Source organism: Leucoraja erinacea, unplaced genomic scaffold, assembly GCF_028641065.1.
Source record: "Leucoraja erinacea ecotype New England unplaced genomic scaffold, Leri_hhj_1 Leri_871S, whole genome shotgun sequence".
NCBI lineage: Eukaryota > Metazoa > Chordata > Chondrichthyes > Rajiformes > Rajidae > Leucoraja > Leucoraja erinaceus.
Genome location: NW_026576808.1, coordinates 30,001 through 51,351, shown reverse-complemented (window position 1 = coordinate 51,351; position 21,351 = coordinate 30,001). Strand labels below are relative to the sequence as shown.

The 21,351-nt window shown below is 46.1% G+C and overlaps 1 protein-coding gene across 1 annotated transcript in view; it reads left to right on the top strand.

Annotated features, from left to right (window-relative positions):
- LOC129694956 (uncharacterized) overlaps nt 1-21,351 on the top strand; it is a gene marked incomplete at its 5' end in the record, with an annotated part of 43,784 nt that overhangs the window by 6,830 nt on the left and 15,603 nt on the right. The window contains one exon of the mRNA XM_055631697.1: nt 8,797-8,960. Within this exon, the coding sequence (XP_055487672.1) occupies nt 8,797-8,960 (164 nt within the window). The remainder of the gene's footprint in view (nt 1-8,796; nt 8,961-21,351) is intronic.

The window sequence follows — 21,351 nt, the reverse complement described above, 5'->3', positions numbered from 1 at the left end:
GGCTACTGGCGTGCCAGTGAGAGTGACGGCAGTCGCGCACTAGGGGGATGTGGCGGATACTGACGCGGGAGGTGTGCGTAATGGGTCGGAGTCGCCAGCGATACTGAGGTCGGAGTGGCGATTTACTGAGTTGCGGTGTTGGTACAGGTACTGGAGAAAAGTAGCCGCAGGGTACTAGATCGCGTGGACCGCCGTGGGTCTGAGGGAATGACCCAAAAGACGAGGCGGTACTGGGGACGTGGCGTCTCTGGGGAAGGGTGGCAGTCCAATACGGGATCCCGTCTGGGGTACTGGGGAGTGGGGGTACGTGGGGTAGTGTGAAGCGAGATGGGCGTAGCGGGCTAGGGGGGCGTGAGCGCGGATAGCGATTAGTGAACTCGGGAAGAGTGGGAGGACGGATCAGAGGTCGTGAAATGGGACTGAGGCAGCGGGAGGTGGAGGGAACGGAGAAGTCATAGGAGGGGCGTTCGGTGATGAAACCCTAAAGTGGTGAGGAGAAGCTCCCTACAGATGTGCACAGCAAGTTGACATAGAAACGAGCGAACGGGGCTGAGAGGAAGTGGTGAGACCCGCCCTGCACACAACAGACCGGGCCTGGATCGGGGATGCTGAGGCCAACACGACAGCCAGGAAAAACATAGGGGAAACCCCCCCAACTCATAAAAGCAGGGGGGTGAGAGGGGAGCTGGGCAGCAGCCGCATCCTGCCCTGATCTGAGGAGCCCCCCCTATTAGTAAGGAATTGCAGGTTGGGGCGGTGAGCGATGGGAGATGAGCGGGGAATGTTGGCGGCTTCTACAGAGGATAGGGTTGGGGAGATACGAAAGGCGCCGGGCTGGCTGGAAGTGTGTCGTCATGGGGTATGAAATGATGTAGGGGAGTGAATACGGTGTTGAATTGGGGCAGAGCCAGATTAGCGCTATGGTATGGCCCATGGTTACTCCACAGGAGGGGTGTGTGTGTCCTGTGTCTCTGGGGGGAGGCGCTTTCGTCGTTGCTGGACGAAGGGGTGGGGGTAGTTTCTTCCACGTACGGTGTCCTGGTGGGCATGAGCCTAAGGGATAAACCGGGGTCGGTTGATGTAGCTGCCGCCATGGGGATAGTGTCGGCTGGTTCAGCTCGCGTATGGGAGGGAGTATCTGTGAAGATGATTGGAGGAGGGTATGGGCGTAAATAAGGGATCCGGGGTCATTGGCGGGGGTGGGGGGGCAGGAGTGCTGCGTTCGGCAGCCGTGATGTCGGGGAGGAGGTACCTCTTCTTTATGGGGGAGAGATGAGTGTGGCCGGATGCGGAGCGATGGCGAGGATGTGATGTGTAGCGGCGTAGGGGTATGGCGGGAGTGAGTGTGGGGAGGGCGAACATCGCGGTACAGATGCTGAAGAGTGATCCTTTGTTGCCCCCCCTCCCCCAGGGTCCCCTCGTGCCTGAGGCCCAGCATGACGATGCGGGCTGAAACCCCACTCCATGCAGGCCTTGTAACCACGCGCTTGGCTGGTGTGTGCATCTTGCCCTGAGCTGCCCCTCATCTTGTCTGTGAGGCGGGAAGACTGTCGAAGGCCGTGCTACAGGTGTACAGGCTGGGTTCAGAGCGGATGCAGGCATGGGCAGAGAAATGACAGATGCAGTTTAAGCCGAGCAAGACCCTTAACAGCATTGATGTACAGGGGATCTTGGGCTCCACATTCACAGCTCCCTGACAGTGGCAACGCAAGCAGATAGAGTGGTAAAAAAGGCGTAAAGTCTGCTTGCCTTCATCTGGCGGGCATTGACTATAAGAGTCAGGAAGCTATATTTTACCCCACTGCTATAAAAGCACTAAATGTAGCCGCCAAGGAACGCAGGGGCGATACAGACTAAGGGACTGTGGTAACTGTGAAATCGACAGAAGGATGGAGGGTTGGTTGTGTATGCGCTGAGAAGGACTTTGTTCGAATGGATATTTATTTAGTTGTTTATCCCCTTTATTATTTTAAACCGTGTATGTATCGTTAGCTTTTAGAAATGTTTAGAATGCCCCGCACTGAACTGGTTGACATTTTTTTTTTTGGGTTGTAGACATGGTCCATGTTACTTGCACATGGTCCAATAAAGCCAAAACTAAGCATCTATTCTACTATTCTATGATGCATCTTTAGAAGACTTTACGTTAGACTGATTTGTGTTTTTGTGTAATGCATGCAGTTCTGGTCATCACCATTACAGGAAGGCGTGATGTGGGGACTTTGCGAAAGAGTTGCAGAGAAGCCGTTTACCAGCCTGATTTGATTAGTCTATTAGAAGGTGTTCGTAACTGCAGAGAGATGTTGAATGACATAGTAAAACAGTTCAGGAGGAGGCCATCGTTCGACGCCCTTTCGAGCCAGCACCACTCCATTCAATGTGATCATGGCTGAGTCCTTCCTACACTCAGATACCCCGTTCCTGTCTTCTCACCAGCTCATTTGACTCTGCTAGCCCCCACAGCTCGATCTAACTTTCTTTTAAATGCATCCAGTGAATTGGCATCCACGTTCCCTTGTGTGGGCATAAAAATTCCACAAATTTTTTTTTTCACACTCTCTGTGACAAGGTTTTTTTGTCTCTCAGTTTTTGGAAAAAAGTTTTTTTCACACCAGAGAGTTGTGAATTTTTATGGACAGGCAGTTGGTACCGCCTTGATTGTTTTCTTCTCTGTGACGTCAAAAGTGAGAGGTTACCTGATCGAGTTTGTAACGCTGTGATATGCAGCGGTAAGGTTAGACGAGTCACGGAACTTTTTTGCCCAGGGTGGAGAGGGTAAGTACTAAATGTCATAATTTTAGATGAAAGGTTCTTGGACGTTTCTTGTCGTGGGAGATGTCTCGGCAAATTTTCAAAATGGAATTTAAAAACCTTGATAGGTGCAGAGATTTAAAGGAAATATAGTTAGGTGAGGGGGCACAGGGATTTTGTAGGTTAGCTAGGGGGTTGGGGTTGGTAGATGCGCGGTATTAATTGATGTAGCTGAGGTCACCGAGTATGTGTTGTGGATGGAGGACGAGGAAGGCCAGGGGAGTGAGAGGGAAGATCGCGCGGGAAGCGGAAGGGTGCGAGAAGGGGGGGATTATGTCGAAAGCAAAGATGACAGTGAAGGGAGAGATTGAGAGGATGCCAAGAGGGGAGGCCAGTGGCATAACCGAAAGGGGGGGCAAGCAGGGTGCGGAGGCATTTAGTCCACAAATTATTCTTTGTTGCACTAGATGCCAGTTAAACTAACTTGCACATAGTATCTATATACCATCCCATCACCTTCATACCACGTTGCCTATCTAACAGCTTGCAATCATAATCGCTCTGGTATCTTCTGCCCCACTGCATTGTTCCAGGGGCATCCCCCACCCGTCCTTCAAGCCTCACACATCTCCTCTTGGAACATTATACCCATGCTAACAATTACACATCGGAAACCAAGCCTTCTGCAGTCCCTACAAGTCCGTGCCGAACGAACTTTTGTTTCCACCCCTAGTCCGCACTAGCCCCCTTCACGTCATACTCTTCACTTCGCATGTTCCCTATGCCTATCCAATTTCTTTTTAAACCATAGAATGGGAAACCTGCCCTCCACCAAACTTTCCACTGGGAAGCTTCATGCCACCCCACCACCGGCCCAACCCACTCTTGCGTAAGAAGTTGGTCCTCACTGCCCCTTGGTTTTGGGGACACTCCATTGTCCCCTATTTCCTTCCCCAAAAAAGGGGGGGGGGATTAAAATAAATTTTGTGACATCCTTGCCTATAATTGGGGCCACCCCAAAATTGTACACCATACTCCATATTTTAAAAACTCACCAATGCCTTGTACAATTTTAAACTTACTCCCAGCTTCTACTCATGCTCTGATTTATAAGGCTATCAACCAAACCAACAGCTTTCTTTACCCCCTATCTTATATGAGATTTCCCCAACCTTCAAGGAACTATGCAGCGGTTATTCCACAGATCCCTCTGTTCAACTGTATTCTTTCATTTCCCTACCCATTTTACCAATGTACGTCCCTATTTTTGATTTTCCCCTGCCAAGGTTGGTAGCACCTCACACTCCTATCAACCAATTTATCATCTGCTTTTACATTTATCAATCATTCATATTGCCAAATGGCGCTGTTTCAGCTCAATTTTTAAAATGGCCCCCTGGAATCACTCTGTAGACCTTTTGGATCTTTTCCCTCTTTAATCCAAATACCCACAACCACCCCCCCTAATCGATCTGTAGTACATTTGGCCTACCTCGTTACTAATCCCACCATTTACCCCACCCCTTCAACTCCTGCCATTCCAACCCATGTTTCCACATTCATCCACTAACCATGACACAAACCAACACCAAGGACCCACCAAACCAGATCCCTTAGGCATACCCCCACAAAACCCCCACTAGTCCACCTCACCTCCTGCAACCCGAGAACAACCAACATGCCATCCACCAATTACCCTCTGGCTTCCTTCTCCCATTCAGCCACTGTTGAAAATCCAATCTTGCCTATTCCTGCATTTATATACCCAAACAGCGTTTGAACCCTTCTTAACCCAACCTTCCATGAGGAACCTTGTTCAAAGGCCTTACTAAAAGTTACTGCTTCCTATATAGTACAACATCCACTTCTTTTTTTAACGACCTCGTCAATTTCCCTAGTAACCTCTTCTTCAAAAAATTCAAGAAGATTAGTCAAACATGACCTTCCCGGCACAAATCCCATGTTGACTGTTCCTAAATCCAGACCCCGTGTTTATCTAGATGCTTATATAATATTTATCCTCTAAGTATCTTTTTTCCATTATTTGCCCCACCACTGAAGTCAAAACTACAGGTCTTAAATTGCTAGGTTTTACTCTTAGAGAACCCCTTTTTTAGAATGGAACAAATGCCAGCATAAAAACATAGAACAATGCCGCAGTACCATTTGGCCAATCTCGGGGACTATATTCCCGTTTTCTAATGACAATTTGAAATATTTCTGTCCATAGAGCCCCCGGCCTTATTTCTACCTTCTACACTAACTTCCCCTCAATGTCCTAGGGAATATCCTGTCAGGACCCTGGAGAACTTATCCACTTTTATATTTTTCAAAAGGTTGTTCAGTACTTACTTTTAACTTTGAACCTCATAGTTATCCATAGCTACTCTATCTAGACGTTAGTTTCCCCTTACCGTTCACATAATTCAATATCCTTCTCCTTGGTGAAATACCGAAGCAAAAAAAATTGTTCAATATCTGCCCCCCATTCTCCTTTTGGCTCTGCAGATAGCTTGTCCCACTCTGGTTGTCTTCTCCAATGGTCCAATTTTATGGCCTCGTTCCTCCTTATCCTTTTGGTGCTATTATAATAGCTGTAGAAAAACCCCTTTGGATTTGACTTTCACCTTACTTGCCAAAGCAAACCTCATATCTTCTTTTAGAGCTTTTTCTAATTTCTTTCTTTAAGAATTCTTTTTTACATTCCTTATACTCACTCCGCAAAGGGCACCTCATTTACTTTCATGCTGCCCTATAAATTATTGTAGATCTCCCTCTTTTTCCGAACAACTTTTTTTCCATCCGAAGTTGAAAAACAAGATGCGCAATTTTTCCCTTGAAACCAGGGCTCTCTTCCAATTTTTACTGTTTCCTTTCAACCGAACAGGGACATAACGATTTTGTACTCTTAAAATGCCCCCTTTAAATGTCCTCCATTTCTCTTCTACATCTTTCTTACCAAAACAAATGTCCCCAGTTTCCTCCAAGCAATCATCTTCGCATCCCTCAAAGTTAGCCTTTCTCCAATTTAAAAATCAACCCTAGGTCCCATTCTGACCCGCTCTCCATAATTTCCTCATTATTGAAACTAATGGTCATTGGCAATCACTGGACCCGAGTGCTCCCTCAACGCATAACTCCTCCCGCATACCTGTTCCCGTCTCATTTCCTACAGGAGGTCCACACTGCACTGCCTCTGTATAACCTAATATACCTGCAAAAGGATTCTCCATTGCTGCAAAAATACTATCCCTCCACCCACATTTTAACGACAACTCAACCCTTCCGGCCCATTTAGCAGAATTTATTTTCCCCAGTCTATTGTCTGGAAATGTTAATCTCCCAATCACTACCTTGTGCTTACTACTAGTATCTGCTAATCCTCCTTACTAATTTGCTCTTTTCCAATTCTTTTTCCCCCTGGCGGTATATAATACTTACCCAACTGTTCGTAACAAAATTTTTTGATTCACACGGCAACATCTATAACAGGACCCCCAGCCCTTCCTGTTCCGTTTCTGCATTTTACAATACAAGTTCCATTTCCCCAGCCAACTTAATTGCCACCAGCATAGCCTCCCTCTTTAAGGTTGGCCAAATACCGTCTATTGAAAAATTCTATGCTCACCTGAATGAGAAATCCCCCCCATTTTTCCAATCACAACACCACACCTTGTCCTGATGTTGAACATCCTCCCAACCTCACCGCCTGGTGCCAGGTCGCACCAATCTGTGTTGATCCCCCGCTCCCCTCTGCCATATTTTTTTTCCTCTTTGTCGATGATTGTCTGCTTCCTGCTTTTGTTCGTTCAATTCTGGCTGGATCCCCGGGCCCCAACCGGTCTTAGAATGCTCTCCCTCCGGGTCCTTTACATAACGCTGATTGGTGCTGCTTGTCAACACCTCCTTTGGTAGGTCACACCTTCCCAGGTCGCGTGTGCAATGCCCCCAAAGCCCTGCCCTCTCCCCCTCCCCTAGACTTCTGCCAGCCCCTAAATTGCTTTGGTTTCAGCTTTCCCTGCCTGTGTTGTTCCCAGTGCTTGTGTTGGAATGTCTATTTTCCCCTCGGAACTCCACAAGGGGGACTGGGTACGGTAGCCTGCTGGTATGAGATCTAATTTGGCAATGTCCTTGCATCAACCCCCCTCCCCCATTCTTTTTCCCACAAACATCTCCGTCTATAAACAACCCTACAAGTGTTGCTACGACCTTTCCCACTTCTCAATCCCAACTACTAATCCCTGACTGAGCCCTCCCATGCTATCCTGGCCAAGCTGCAACCCCTGATCCTTTCTACAGTTCTGAGCTCCACACTCTTGCCCCTCCAAGAAGAGTCCCATATCCTGCAAAGCTGTCCACTTCTGCCTCCCATTCTGTCTACTACCTTTCGCTATTTGAGTCCCTCGTCCCAACCATTCTAGTTTAAAGTCTCCCCTGCAGCCTTTGCAAATTTCCCCGCTAGGATATTGGTCCCCCTCGGGTTCAAGTGTAATCCATCCTTTCTGTACCGGTCCCACCTTCCCCAAAAGAAGTCCCAATGATCCAGGAACTTGAATCCCTGCCCTCTGCACCAGTCTTTCAGCCACGCATTTATCCTCCACCTCGCTCCATTCCTACTCTCACTGTCGCGTGGCACAGGCAGTAATCCTGATATGGTTACCTTTTTGGTCCTTTTTCTTAACTCTCCTCCCAACTCCCTAAATCCTCCCTTCAGGAACTCTTCCCTTTTTTTTATCTATGTCATTGGTACCTATATGTACCACGACCTCAGGCTCCTCTCCCTCTGATTTAAGGATATCTTGGATGCGTTGAGACACGTCCGAGACCCTGGCACCAGGGAGGCAGACCACCATCCTGGTCTCCCGACTGCGTCCACAGAATCGCCTATCCGACCCCCTAACAATAGAGTCCCCAATTACTATTGCCCTCTTTTTTTCCCTAGCTTTTGGAGCAACAGGGCCGGTCTCTGTGCTGGAGGCCCGTCCGCTGTCACTACCCCCGGGTAGGCTGTCACCCCCATCCGTACTCAAACAGGAGTACTTATTTGTGAGGTGTACCGACATTGGAGTACTCACTCGTTCCTGCCTCTGCGCCTTGCCCTTCCTTAACGTGACCCACATGTCTCTCTCCCGTGGTTTTGGAGTGACCACCTCCCTATAACTCCCCTCTATGACCTCCTCACTCTCCCTGATCAGACAGAGGTCATCGAGCTGCTGCTCCAGGATCCTAATACGGTCCCTTAGGAGCCCCATCTCGCTGCACCTGGTGCAGATGTGGACGTCTGGAGGGCCATCCGACACCATGACCTCCCACATCTGACATCCAGAACAGTACACTGCTCTGACTGTCATTCTCCCGCCTTACCCTGGATCTGATACCAGTATAATACAATAGAAACTGCTGGGAGAAATCAGCAGGTATCTGACTCGCAACAGCTGCTCCCTCGTGACCTTTAAACTGCACCTTTATTATATAAACAAAAAGCACTGTACCTTTAGCCCACTGTACCCTTGGCTCACTGTACCTTTACTAAAGCACTGCACCTTTAACCCACTGTACCTTTAGCCCACTGTACCCTTAGCTCACTGTACCTTTACTAAAGCACTGCACCTTTAACCAGAAAGCACAAATGCTAACCTGAGGTTGCACACAATCAGCTGCTTCCTCTAGTCTGCTTCCACCAATCAGCGGCTTCCACCAGAACCCTCCCTATGGAGTGTGGAACGTTACGGATTTTGGTAAAAAAAAAGCCCTGACCCTTCTCCACTGCTCACCAACGGTCCCGGGCCTCTGTGAAAACAAGCCCCGCGTCCGATTTAAGTACTCACCGCCCTGACCCTCCTCCACTGCTCTCCAACGGTCCCGGGCCTCTTTGCCTTTGCCCCTCTCACACATGGGGCAGTAGGAAGTAGGGTCACCCCAGGATTTCAGCAAAAGGTGGGATTGCCGTTTGCAGGGCTGGAGATGGGAGCGAGGGGTTGGATGGGCAGAAGGCCCTGGTGCTGCGTGCGGGAGGTGGTGACAGTAACGGAGTTCTGGTTACAGAGATCGTCAACCTGCTGCTGAACAAGGGAGTGTCACCCAACAACGAGGAGGACAGTCAGTGCGGTGGCACCACGGTTCTACACGATGCCCTTGCCAACGGATTTCTGAGTGTCGCACACGTGCTCGTCGACAATGGTGCCAGCCTCACAGCTCAGGACAGTGAGGTGAGTACCCGTGGTGATGCACCCCGCTAACTATAAACACCATACAGGCAGCAAGGAGTGGCTGGGGGGACCGCCACTCTGTCTGACCCACAGTAGTGTGTGATGGGAGGGTGTAGAGGGAGCTTCACTCTGTCTGACCCGCAGGAGTGTGTGATGGGAGGGTGTAGAGGGAGCTTCACTGTGTCTGACCCTTTTTTTATGTACAAATAGACTTTATTTTACTTCACTTCATAATAACAGTACGTACTGGAAGGATCAATACTGCCAAAGAGCAGTTTACAAACTTCAATCAGTTATCAAATGACAATGGTATCAAGGAAAGAGGGTTCACGTCGTGGCCCTGTTTTCATACAAGGATCGGACAAGCTAGATGCAGGAAAAATGTTCCCAATGTTGGGCGATCCCAGAACCAGGGGCCACAATCTTAAAGGGGAGGCCATTTAAGACTTAGATGAGAAAAAACATTTTCATCCAGAGAGTTGTGAAATTCCCTGCTACAGAGAGCAGTGGAGGCCATGTTACTGGATGGATTTAAGAGAGAGTTAGATAGAGCTCTAGGGGCTAGAGGAATCAAGGATATGGGGAGAAGGCAGGCACGGGTTATTGATAGGGGACGATCAGCCATGATCATATCGAATGGCGGTGCTGGCTCGAAGGGCCGAATGATCTCCTCCTGAACCTATTTTCTATGTTTCACCAATCTTTCCACCACCATGCACAAGAAGCACGTCAGGCACCATTGTACGTAGATGCCGAGACGTGTGTTCAAATCTAGCTGAACAACTTCTAATCTTGTGTGTGGACTCGATAAGAAGTAGATTCATCCGTAGGCACGATGTACCAAGTAGTGTTCACAGAAGGCCTCTGGAGTCCCTGCGGGCAACATGTGTTCCCTCTCCAGGGACCCACGGGCACGGAATTAGACCCGCAAGAGGGAAAGGCAGTCGACTTGGGCAGGATCCTCGACTGCCCGCTGCCTGGACCTGTGAATGATCACGGTGGGCAGGCTCAGGAGTAAAGCGACAGGGAGATCCCACCCGCAACCAACCCTCCCCCCTCTGTTGTGGGTGATTAAATATCAAACAAGACTCAACAAAGCTTTTCAAATTGTTACAAACCAAGATCTGAACGCTATTACTGTAAATAACGCAATCCCAGTTTAAGGGGTTGGACAGGCTAGATGCAGGAAGATTGTTCCCGATATTGGGGAAGTCCAGAACAAGGGGTCACAGTTTAAGGATAAGGGGGAAATCTTTTAGGACCGAGATGAGAAAAACATTTTTCACACAGAGTGGTGAATCTGTGGAATTCTCTGCCCCAGAAGGTAGTTGAGGACAGTTCATTGGCTAAATTTAAGAGGGAGTTAGATGTGGCCCGTGTGGCTAAAGTGATCAGGGGGTATGGAGAGAAGGCAGGGATGGGATACAGAGTTGGATGATCAGCCATGATCATATCGAATGGCGGTGCAGGCTCGAAGGGCCGAATGGCCTACTCCTGCACCTATTTTCTATGTTTCTAAAACAATCAAAGTTACAAGTACAGGTGCACAACCTTTTATCCGAAAGCCTTGGGACCAGACACTTTTCGTAATTCAGAATTTGTCGGTCTTGGGAATGGAATTTTTTTAGCGTAGACTTTAATGGCTGGCTCAGTGGTAGAGTGTTCGGCTCATATCCGCAAGGTCGCGAGTTTGCGCTGAAAAAGTTACTTATCTTAACTACTAAACCAGGTTCGCTTCTTAATAAACAGACACCACACAAACTGTTTGGTAGACCAGTTCAAAACTTTACTTAACATCGGCCGATGGAAGGGAGGGAGAACTCCAGTCAAGTGCCAACACAGACACTTGACTGTGCTCAGTCACCTTCTCTGAACAACAGAATTACATTGCTTTAAATAGGTTTTTTGTCCCCTTATCACATTCCACAGACATTAGTCATGGTCAGAAGTACTGGAAAAGGTTTCCACAGAATGCATCACATCAAACCTTTTTTTTACATGGTACAAGATATACTAAAAACATTGTCCATTTGTTTTATCTCCAAATAGACCACCCTTGCTCTGGTCGCTGCTTCCTCTGTCATTTGGTCCCTCATAAACATAGGTTATTTGTTTACAAAGATGTGACTGTTTATTTCTCTCTTCCTTTATTGCCTCCTCCCCCATAAACATTGGTTATTTGGTTTATGGCATCTCACTGTGAAGATATCTCTCTAGCTCCTTCACTTGGGAGACAATGTTATCTCACACACCCCGCAACCTGAGGCAAGCCTAATTTGAGACTAAATATAAGCTGTAAGCTAGCCCAGAAACCAATTTAATATCTTCTTATATTCTTTACTAAAATTCAGCTTCATCATTCCATCCTTTTATCAAAATTTTGATAACAACTACAGTCCTTGCTGAGTACATACGAAAGGCCATAAGCATCTCATCAGACAAATTAATAGTACACTAGTAACACAATCAATTCATAGTGGACAATCGTTTCACAAGTCCCTCCAAACATTTTAAATGGCCACCAACCTCCCCTGGATGTGACACTAATATACTACCATAGGACAAGAAAAGGATCATAAAAATTGCTCAGCCTTTATTCGGCTTCATTTGGATTTCCCTGTGTGCTGGTGTAACTGGTTCATGCTTCTCTTGTGTGACACTGCATTTGCAACATAACAATGCCCTGTCACCAACATACTGTTTCCTTAAAATACACCAGTGCCTTGGTTGTGGCAAAAACAGGTAGATTTAACTGGCCTTTGCAGACCTCTTACTGTCTGTAGTCAGGGTATCTTTGCTGCGCTTGTCATGTTTGACTTCAATCTTGTTTAAAAGGAGGTGTGTACCATCCTTTAAATGTGGGTTAGTCCGCAAGTTTGCCATTCTGAAGAAAGTTCAGTCCATGTGGGCTGGGCCACCCCAGAATAAAGGAACATCAATAGCCCATCGTCCTTGTTTCCACAAACTGTTCACAGTCAATCAAATGTATCCAGCGATGATGATCTTCAATCTTTACAGCAGTTCATGTCGTTAGCAACACTTGGTTGTTCTTTCAACAGTCTCAATTTCTTCTTGTCCCAGCACCCCCGTCATCGTATAGCTTTTATGGCTCCCAGCAAAGCTCCTCCAACCTGCGAATGTAGATCTGGCAAGACATGGGTTAATTGCCGACCATACATAATTAGTTAATTGCCCAGGGCCTGTTGGTGGCTTCCCCCCACTCTCCAGGGGGTGGACACCGCATCTTTTCCTGCATCAATAAAAGGTTGTGAATCTTGTTCACCAGCTGTTTCTCCAGCACTTTTGTCCTCCTTTGATCCTCCAGTATCTCCAGTCCCTTCTTAACACTTCCCTGCGAATTTATCCTTTAATCCGATTATATTCAAAGAGGCTCTCCCCACCTAAATATTCAATTCTCCCATATGTTCTCTTCCCCAATCTACTTTATCTTCTCACCTTTCATCCCTCATTGTGAGTTCCTTCAAACCTCCTTTTGTAAGTCATCAGACAATTTTTCATCTACCTTCATTTCTCTCACACAGCACATGCTACAGCAACATCTTTTTTTTCCTTGAAAACAGTAATCTTGCTTCATTTACATTTTATTTGTGCTGTTAATTTATCTACCTTATTGCAATGCCGTACGCAATTAAGTACATTGCCTTATTTTTCCTCATTTTTATATACTCCAACCTAATTTACTACTTGTTTTTGTTTCCACTGCCTATTTATTTTGCTTTCCAGTTGTCTAATCTTTATTTTCCAACTTTCCTTCTTAAATTTCCTTTTGTTCCCATCCCCCTGCCAAGCTAGTTTAAATTCTCCCAACAGCACTGGCAAACCTCTGTGGGGATAATGTTCCTGTGCTGCTGGGGTACAACCTTTCCGATCTGTAGAAAGGTCCCTGGAAATAGCCACAATGCCAGAAATCCAAAGCCCTTCATCCTACTCCATCCCTCATCAGTACTTATATATAAACCCGAAATATACTTTCAGGCTGGGAATCCACATTGATTCAATTGCCTAGTTTGGGACATAACAAGGATTCTATCAGCTGAGACTGGAAATAACCTGGCAATTAGTCCCCAATTTTTTATAACATAGTTGCTTGTCAGAAAAAGGATTTACCTCCAGGGTAATTTTGTTTTGCAATCCCCATTGACTCTTTCCACCATCCCAGATATCTGTGGGTGGTGTGTACAGTGAATTTCTGTCAGATATTAAAATGTGCAAATTTTCCTTATTATTGGTGGTTGGTAGAGCTTCACTCCACCTACTAAATAAATCTAAAATCACTACGCAATATTTATAACACTGGGCCATTGGCATTTCAATAAAACCAATCTGTATGCATTCAAACGATCGTGATGGCATTGGGTGTCACCCCTGAGGGTATCCTAATTAGTTTGCCTGGATTGTTTCATTGGCAAATTTTACATTCAGAGGCCTGCTTCAGTGCCTCATCAAATTTTCGGGTGCCACCACATTTCCTTTGTTATCCTATCATTCCCTCCTTACCAGCATGGGTAAGACGGGTAAAAATGTATCGTATACACCAACTTGTCCAAGCGGGGTGTGCTGAATCAATGGCACAGCCCTCTTGTTTCCATAGTTATTATTATATACAAGAGGCGTCCCTCTGTAATGTACATACCTCCCTCATGTTTGGCAGGACCGTTCTATTTGCTAGCATCTGTTTAGCTGCTGTCACTATGCATTTGGATGTACAGGCTGCTTGCTTGGATACACTATCAGCAACCCATTGCCTTTTGCTATAGGGTCCCCAGCACCCGTGTGTGCAGTACATTTAACAATGATCAGCTGTTCTGGTAGCATCAATGCCTTAAACAAATTACACACAGAAAGGCATTCCCCTGCTCCCAATCCTGGAGAGCTTTGTAAGGTCAGAACTTCAAGTTATAGGGATGTTACTGATGGAACTGTCCCAGGTAAAGATGCCATTGCTACTGGTAGGGCATAGGGAGGTGGACATCTCACAAGATTATCTAACTCCTCCTCATTTTCATTACCAAATAGGGTCGTCGTGCCAGACATGAAGTCTCCTCCAGAGGATTTACCAGTACTGGGTTTATTGTTTACGAACCATCACCTGTTTCTCACCTCCTGTCTGTCTTTTAATTCTATTCTCTTGTTCCTCTGCCCACTGGCATTCTAGTTGCAATAATTTCCATCCTTTCCTAATGCTATCCTTGTTTCTGAACTCTATCCAGCAAAGTTACAAAATGATGAGATCTAAACATCTATCCATTTCTCAATAAATGATTAACATTTTTAAACAGCCTAAGTGTCCAAATTATATTCACAAAATAATTCACAATAAAACATGATTTTTAAATCTCATTTACATCAATTTATAGGCCAAATGGAAGGAATTCAGTGTTCAATTGCTGTAAATTAAAGTCTATTTTAAATCGGCTTTCTAGTGCATTCCTGTCTTCCTTTCCCATATCAACACCTCTGCTTATTTAATTGTCTCAACATTCCATGTGCCCCCTACAGGCCAGGCTTCATCCCCTAACCATTTGTTCAACTTGTAACTTAACATTCTAAATTTCTTATTATACATAGGATTCAAATAACACATATATAGGACCGGTATCCATAGCATTCCCCATAGATAGATAGAAAGAGAGAGAGAGAGAAAACAGACTTCTTAATTCCGAATCGTCCCAAATATATCAACCAGGCTGACCCACTAAATGAGACCCCAGTTTCTCAATTTGGCTGACTTTTTAACTCTTTAATATACGACCCAAGTGTCTCAACGAAGCAGACCCGCTAACTGAGACCCCAGTTTTTTTTCAACTTGGCAGACCTCTTAATACTGTAATATACAACGTCACTTATTTCTCAACCCGACAACTCTACGGATGTCTCAATAAGCCAGACACACACCTCAACCCCCGTATCTCAACCCGACAAATCACGGATATCTCAACAAGGCTGATGAGCCCTTAGTAGAGAGAGAGAAAAAGAGAAAACAAAGAGAGACAGACAGAGAGAGGAAACACTCACGTCCTTCTTAACAATATACATAAGACCTTTCTTAAAAATACATGCACAATTCTGTCTTAAAAATACATACACAATTCCGTCTTAAAAATACATACACAATCCCTTCTTAAAAAAAAAAAACCATACAAAGCCCAACTGGTCTTACCTTTGTCTGTTGCTAAGAACCTCGGCAGGGAACCAATTCAATCTCTGATGAAGGATCACAGATGTCACCGGGAGTTTCTAGGGAGTCGGTCTTACAAGGGGGCCGATAGAGCTCAGTTATCTCCCTTCCAATCCCGGCAACCTCCACAACCTCTTGCACAGTCAGCCGTTGATGTGGTCCCAGCGAGGCCTGCATAACTACGCCAATGAAAAAGTTACTTATCTTAACTACTAAACCAGGTTCGCTTCTTAATAAACAGACACCACACAAACTGTTTCGTAGACCAGTTCAAAACTTTACTTAACATCGGCCGATGGAAGGGAGGGAGAACTCCAGTCAAGTGCCAACGCAGACACTTGACTGTGCTCAGTCACCTTCTCTGAACAACAGAATTACATTGCTTTAAATAGGTTTTTTGTCCCCTTATCACATTCCACAGACATTAGTCATGGTCAGAAGTACTGGAAAAGGTTTCCACAGAATGCATCACATCAAACCTTTTTTTTACATGGTACAAGATATACTAAAAACATTGTCCATTTGTTTTATCTCCAAATAGACCACCCTTGCTCTGGTCGCTGCTTCCTCTGTCATTTGGTCCCTCATAAACATAGGTTATTTGTTTACAAAGATGTGACTGTTTATTTCTCTCTTCCTTTATTGCCTCCTCCCCCATAAACATTGGTTATTTGGTTTATGGCATCTCACTGTGAAGATATCTCTCTAGCTCCTTCACTTGGGAGACAATGTTATCTCACACACCCCGCAACCTGAGGCAAGCCTAATTTGAGACTAAATATAAGCTGTAAGCTAGCCCAGAAACCAATTTAATATCTTCTTATATTCTTTACTAAAATTCAGCTTCATCAGCGCCTTGATCCAGGCAGTTACTCGGTCGTGAGTTTGAGTTGGAACGGGGCTGGGCTGGAGTTGCTGATCTGGGATCTCCGTGCTTGCAGTGGGCCTGGGGGTCGGTGTTCCGTTGGTCCTGACGTCTCCGGTGACTGGCACTGTGCTGCTAGCATCGCGACTTGAAGACAGTACAAAGCCCCCGCGCCGGTGCAATGAGCGGGGAGCTAGAGAGTGGAGGGAAGGGGTCACACACATGGCCGGGAAGCAGAGGAGTGTAGGTGGGGTGAAACTGAAGGGAGCGACAATCTACTGCTGCCTGCACGCTGTTAAAAAGTTCCCACGCAAGACTCACGATACACTGTGTATCGTGAGTCTAGCTGGCAGGTAGCAGCATATTGTCAATTATTAACCCTCCCGCGCAATATACCCTCATCTTCTCTTTTATGAATGGGGATTTAGTTCCCATTTCTTCAAGGACCGACCAGAGGTTCCGCTGTCACCTCTGCGGGCCACCCTCGGTGAACGTTTTCAAGGACCTTTCTTCAAGGACCGAAAAAATGTCGCTATTCGGAGGTTTTCGTTATTTGGATCGTCGGATAAAAGGTTGTGCACCTGTACCGGAAAGATCATAACTGTCAATTAGTAGTTTGTAAACATTCAGAAGTGTCTGGCTGGAATGCAGCCAAAACTACAGCCACCACCTGTTCACATTTTACTATGAAAACAGATTCACCACTATCTTCAAGGCTACGATGGCCTCAAAAGTCGGATTATTTTGTCAAATTGTTTTAACCCCATTTTTACCCCTCCAACTCCCAACAATGGCGAGTCTTGGTAGCTGTGTTGCTCTGAGTGGCCGTCATCGTTAAGGAGTGGCTCGACAACAGTTATCAGTACTTAATAAATCAAAATCTGATTGCTGTTGCTGCTGTAAACAGTGCGTTTCAACATTGAATGAACGGTCAAATTAAGGAGTGTCCAGAAAATATGGACGGTGTCCAAAAGGACAATGGTAGAGTTGATGCCTTTATTTATTTTATTTATTCCAAACAAGTAAAGACATTAAAGACATTAATAGTAACAAAATCGAAATTATCAAACGATTGGACATTACAATCAATATTTACAAGCAATGAAAAGAACAAAAAGCAAATTTCCAATGTCCAACTCTGTGCCTGTACAAGCTCGAAAAGGAGTGCGAAGAAGAATAACTTATTAAATCTCACCCCTTTTCCCCAACACTTCTACCATATTTAAAAATCAATTAATTAATAATAATACTAATAATAATACTACCCCAGGCAATTTCTCATAATACCTACAGACATATATATATACATACAACTATTATACACATACAAACTTCATATATGAAGTAACCAAACATAAGTAAACAATTGTAAAGCAGTAGCCAAACATTAACCCCCACTTGTCAACCATCCCCTCCATCCCCAACCATCATCCCTTGAAAATTTTTTTTTATATATCATTTTAAAATGATTCATGTTTGTACATTGCTTTAATTCCTTGTTCAATTTGTTCCACACTCTTACTCCACAAACCGAAATACAAAACTTAAAGCGCCGGAGACTCGGGTTCAATCCTGACTATGGGTGCTGAATGTACGGACTTTGTACGTTCTCCCTGTGACCCCGTGGGTTGTCTCCGAGATCTTCAGTTTCCTCAACACACGCCAAAGTCGTATTGTAGGGTAATTGGCTTGGGTATAGCTGTGAATTGTCCCCAGTGTGTGTAGAATAAATAGGGTTAGTTTGCGGAGATCACTGGTCAGCGCGGACTCGATGGGCCGAAGGGCCTGTTTCCACGCTGTATCTCTAAACAAAATAAACAAAACTAAAAGCAAAGCAAAAGTAGTGTTCACCAGATGAACAAGGAATGTACTTGCCCATGTTCACAAGCAGCTCCCAAGCGTCGTCCGGGTCCCCAAGTCCGTTTGAAACACACGCAGCTTCACTGACTATCCAAAAAACAGTGGTCCCCTCTTTACAAAGCAGACTTGAGCTAAGTAAATCGGGATGGGAAGGAGGTATTCGATGTACACAACCACAACATCGATCTAATTCTCAGCTCCCCTGGTTTCAAGTGTACATTCTGCCAACTGCTGCTGCTCATACGACTCTCAAAGAGACAGTCAAATGCGTCACAAATTGAAGAAATCTTTTTTAAAAGAAAGCCTCTAAATGATGATTCCGATGATGATCAGAGCTCCAAAGTCTCCCCACATTTGTCCCCCTTCTAAAACGGTCCCTTCCGAAAAGCCACCAGAACAGCTGCTCTCCTGTCTGAACCTTTTTTAATTTAATTTTTTAATATATTTTTTTAAATACAACATCCTATGAATGTTTGTTTATTTTCTTGACTCACAATCAAAGACTGCCTATATTGGCAGTTTAAAAACCACAGGTCATAGAAACATAGAAAATAAGGAGGCCATTCGGCCCTTCGAGCCAGCACTGACATTCATTGTGATCATGGCTGATCAACCACAATCAGTAATCCGTGCCTGCCTTCTCCCCATATTCCTTGACCCTGCTAGCCCCTAGAGCTCTATCTAAATCTTTTAAATTCATCCAGTGAATTGGCCTCTACTGCCTTCTATGGCAGAGAATTCCACAAATTCACAACACTGTGAGAAAAAGTTTTTTCTTGTCTCGGTTTTAAATGGCCTCCCCTTTATTCTTTGAATGTGGCCCCTGGTTCTGGATTCCCCCATCATTGGGAACATTTTTCCTGCATCTAACTTGTCAAGTCCTTTTATAATTGTATACGTTTCTACATGATGCCCTCTCATCCTTCTAAATTCCAATGAATACAAGCCCACTCTTTCCTCATATGACAGTCCGCCATCCTGGGATTTACCTTCCGTACACAAATCTTGTTATGAAGTCCAACAAAGTGGATAACCTCACATTTATCTACTGTACATTATACTGCATCTACCATGCATCTGCCCACTCACTCAACCTGTCCAAGTCACTCTGCAACCTCCTAGCGTCCTCTTTGCTGTTCACACTGCCACCCAGTTTGTGTCATCGGCAAATTTGCTGATGTTACTTTTAATCCCATCATCTAAATCATTAGATATAGATATAGATATGCCATTTATTGTCACTATACATGTACAGTGAAACTGAAAGCTGCTCGTACTCAGTGCATACATACAATTTAGCACAAAAAACAAGAAACAGAAAAAAAAAAAAAAAACAGAAGGGAGATGGGGGGGGGGGGACATATATACATATATCATATATACATATATACAGATGGAAGTCCGTGTTGGGCGGTGTAGTCAGTGCATGTGTGAATTTGAATTTATGGTAGATATAATTCTCGGAAAGCAACTATTCCTGAGTCTGTTTGTCCTGGATTTGATGCACCTATAGCGCCTTCCAGAGGGCAGCAGGTCGAACAGTCCAAACGCAGGATGGGAGCTGTCTTTGATGATCTTCTTTGCCCTGCTAAGGCAGCGGGAGGTGTAGATGTCCATCAGGGAGGGGAGAGGGCAGCCAATGATCCTCTGCGCTGTCCTGGTTACCCTCTGAAGCCTCTCCCTGTCTGCCATGGTGCAGCTGCCATACCATGCTGTAATGCAGTATGTCAGCAGGCTCTCGATGGACGAGCGGTAGAAGGTCAGCAGCAGGTTAGAGTCCAGGTTGTGCTTCCTGAGGACCCTCAGGAAGTGCAGCCGCTGCTGAGCCTTCTTGATGACCGCTGTCGTGTTGTCCGTCCAGGAGATGTCAGCAGAGATAAGGACGCCGAGAAACCGGAAGGTGTTGACCCTCTCCACACACTCGCCGTTGATGTGTAGGGGGGCTAAGTCGGTGCTGTGCCTCCTGAAGTCGACAATGAGCTCTTTTGTTTTCCTGGTGTTCAGAGCCAGATTGTTTTCTGAGCACCAGGTTGTCAACTTCAGGACTTCCTCTCTGTAGGCTGCCTCGTCTCCCTTCGAAATAAGTCCGACCACAGTAGTGTCGTCAGCAAATTTGACGATGCGGTTGTTGTTGTGGGCCGGACTACAGTCGTAGGTGTAGAGACAGTATAAGAGGGGGCTTAGCACACAGCCCTGTGGGGAACCGGTACTCAACCTGCGAGTGGAGGAGAGGTGGGGGCCGAGTCTCACAGTCTGGGGCCGGTTGGTGAGGAAATCCTTTATCCAGGCACATGTGACAGTGGGGAGGCCGAGAGTGACCAGTTTACCTATGAGAATGTCCGGAATGATTGTATTAAAGGCTGAACTAAAATCCACAAAGAGCATCCGGACGTAGCTCTGCCCCTGCTCCAGATGGCTCAGCACAGAGTGGAGAGCTACGGTGATGGCGTCTTCTGTGGATCTGTTTTGGCGATAGGCGAATTGGTGGGGGTCGAGGTCTGGTGGTAGATAGACCTTGATGTGCTGGAGGACCAACCTCTCGAAGCACTTCGTGATTACCGGAGTGAGGGCCACAGGACGGTAGTCATTAAGGCTGGTGATGGTAGACTTCTTCGGCACAGGGACGATTGTGGCTGATTTTAGGCAGGACGGAATAACTGCCTGGGCCAGGGAGAGGTTGAAAATTCTGGTGAAGATGGCAGTGAGCTGGTGGGCGCACGCTTTGAGCACCTTACCAGGTACTCCATCTGGGCCGGTAGCCTTCTTGGGGTTCACTGCCAGGAGCACCCGTCTGACATCGTGCTCCGTTACAGTGAGTGGAGTAGTACAGGAGCTAGGTGAGGGTCGAAACAGGGCTGTAGCAGGTGAGTGCTGCTGTTGTGATGTTTCAAAGCGGGAGAAGAAGCAATTTAGCTTTTCTGCCAGCGGCGCACTCAGGTCTTCTGACTTTGTGGCACAGCCTCTGTAGTTGGTAATGTCTTGTATGCCCCGCCATACCTCCCGTGTATTATTGCTGGACAAGTGGGACTCTATGCTCCTCTTATGGTCCGCCTTGGCTTTTTTAATACCACTTTTCAGATCGGCTCGAGCAGCCCTGTACAGAGCTCTGTCACCTGACCTGAAGGCAGCATCGCGGGCTCTGAGGAGTGTGCGGACCTGGCTGGACATCCAGGGTTTCTGGTTTGGGAAAACCCGTATGTTTTTGTCTACAGTCACATTTCCGATGCAGAACTTGATATAGTCCAGCACCGATTCTGTGAGAGTTTCCAGATCCTGGTGTTCGAATATGTCCCAGTTTGTCTGTGTAAAGCAGTCCTGTAGATTGGAGAGTGCATTTTCAGGCCAGGTTGTAACAGATCTTATGGTGGGCCTGGCACTGCGTCTGAGGGGGGGTGTAGGCTGGAGAGAGCAGGAGGGAGAGATGATCTGACTGGCCGAGTTGGGGGAGGGGGATGGCTCTATACGCG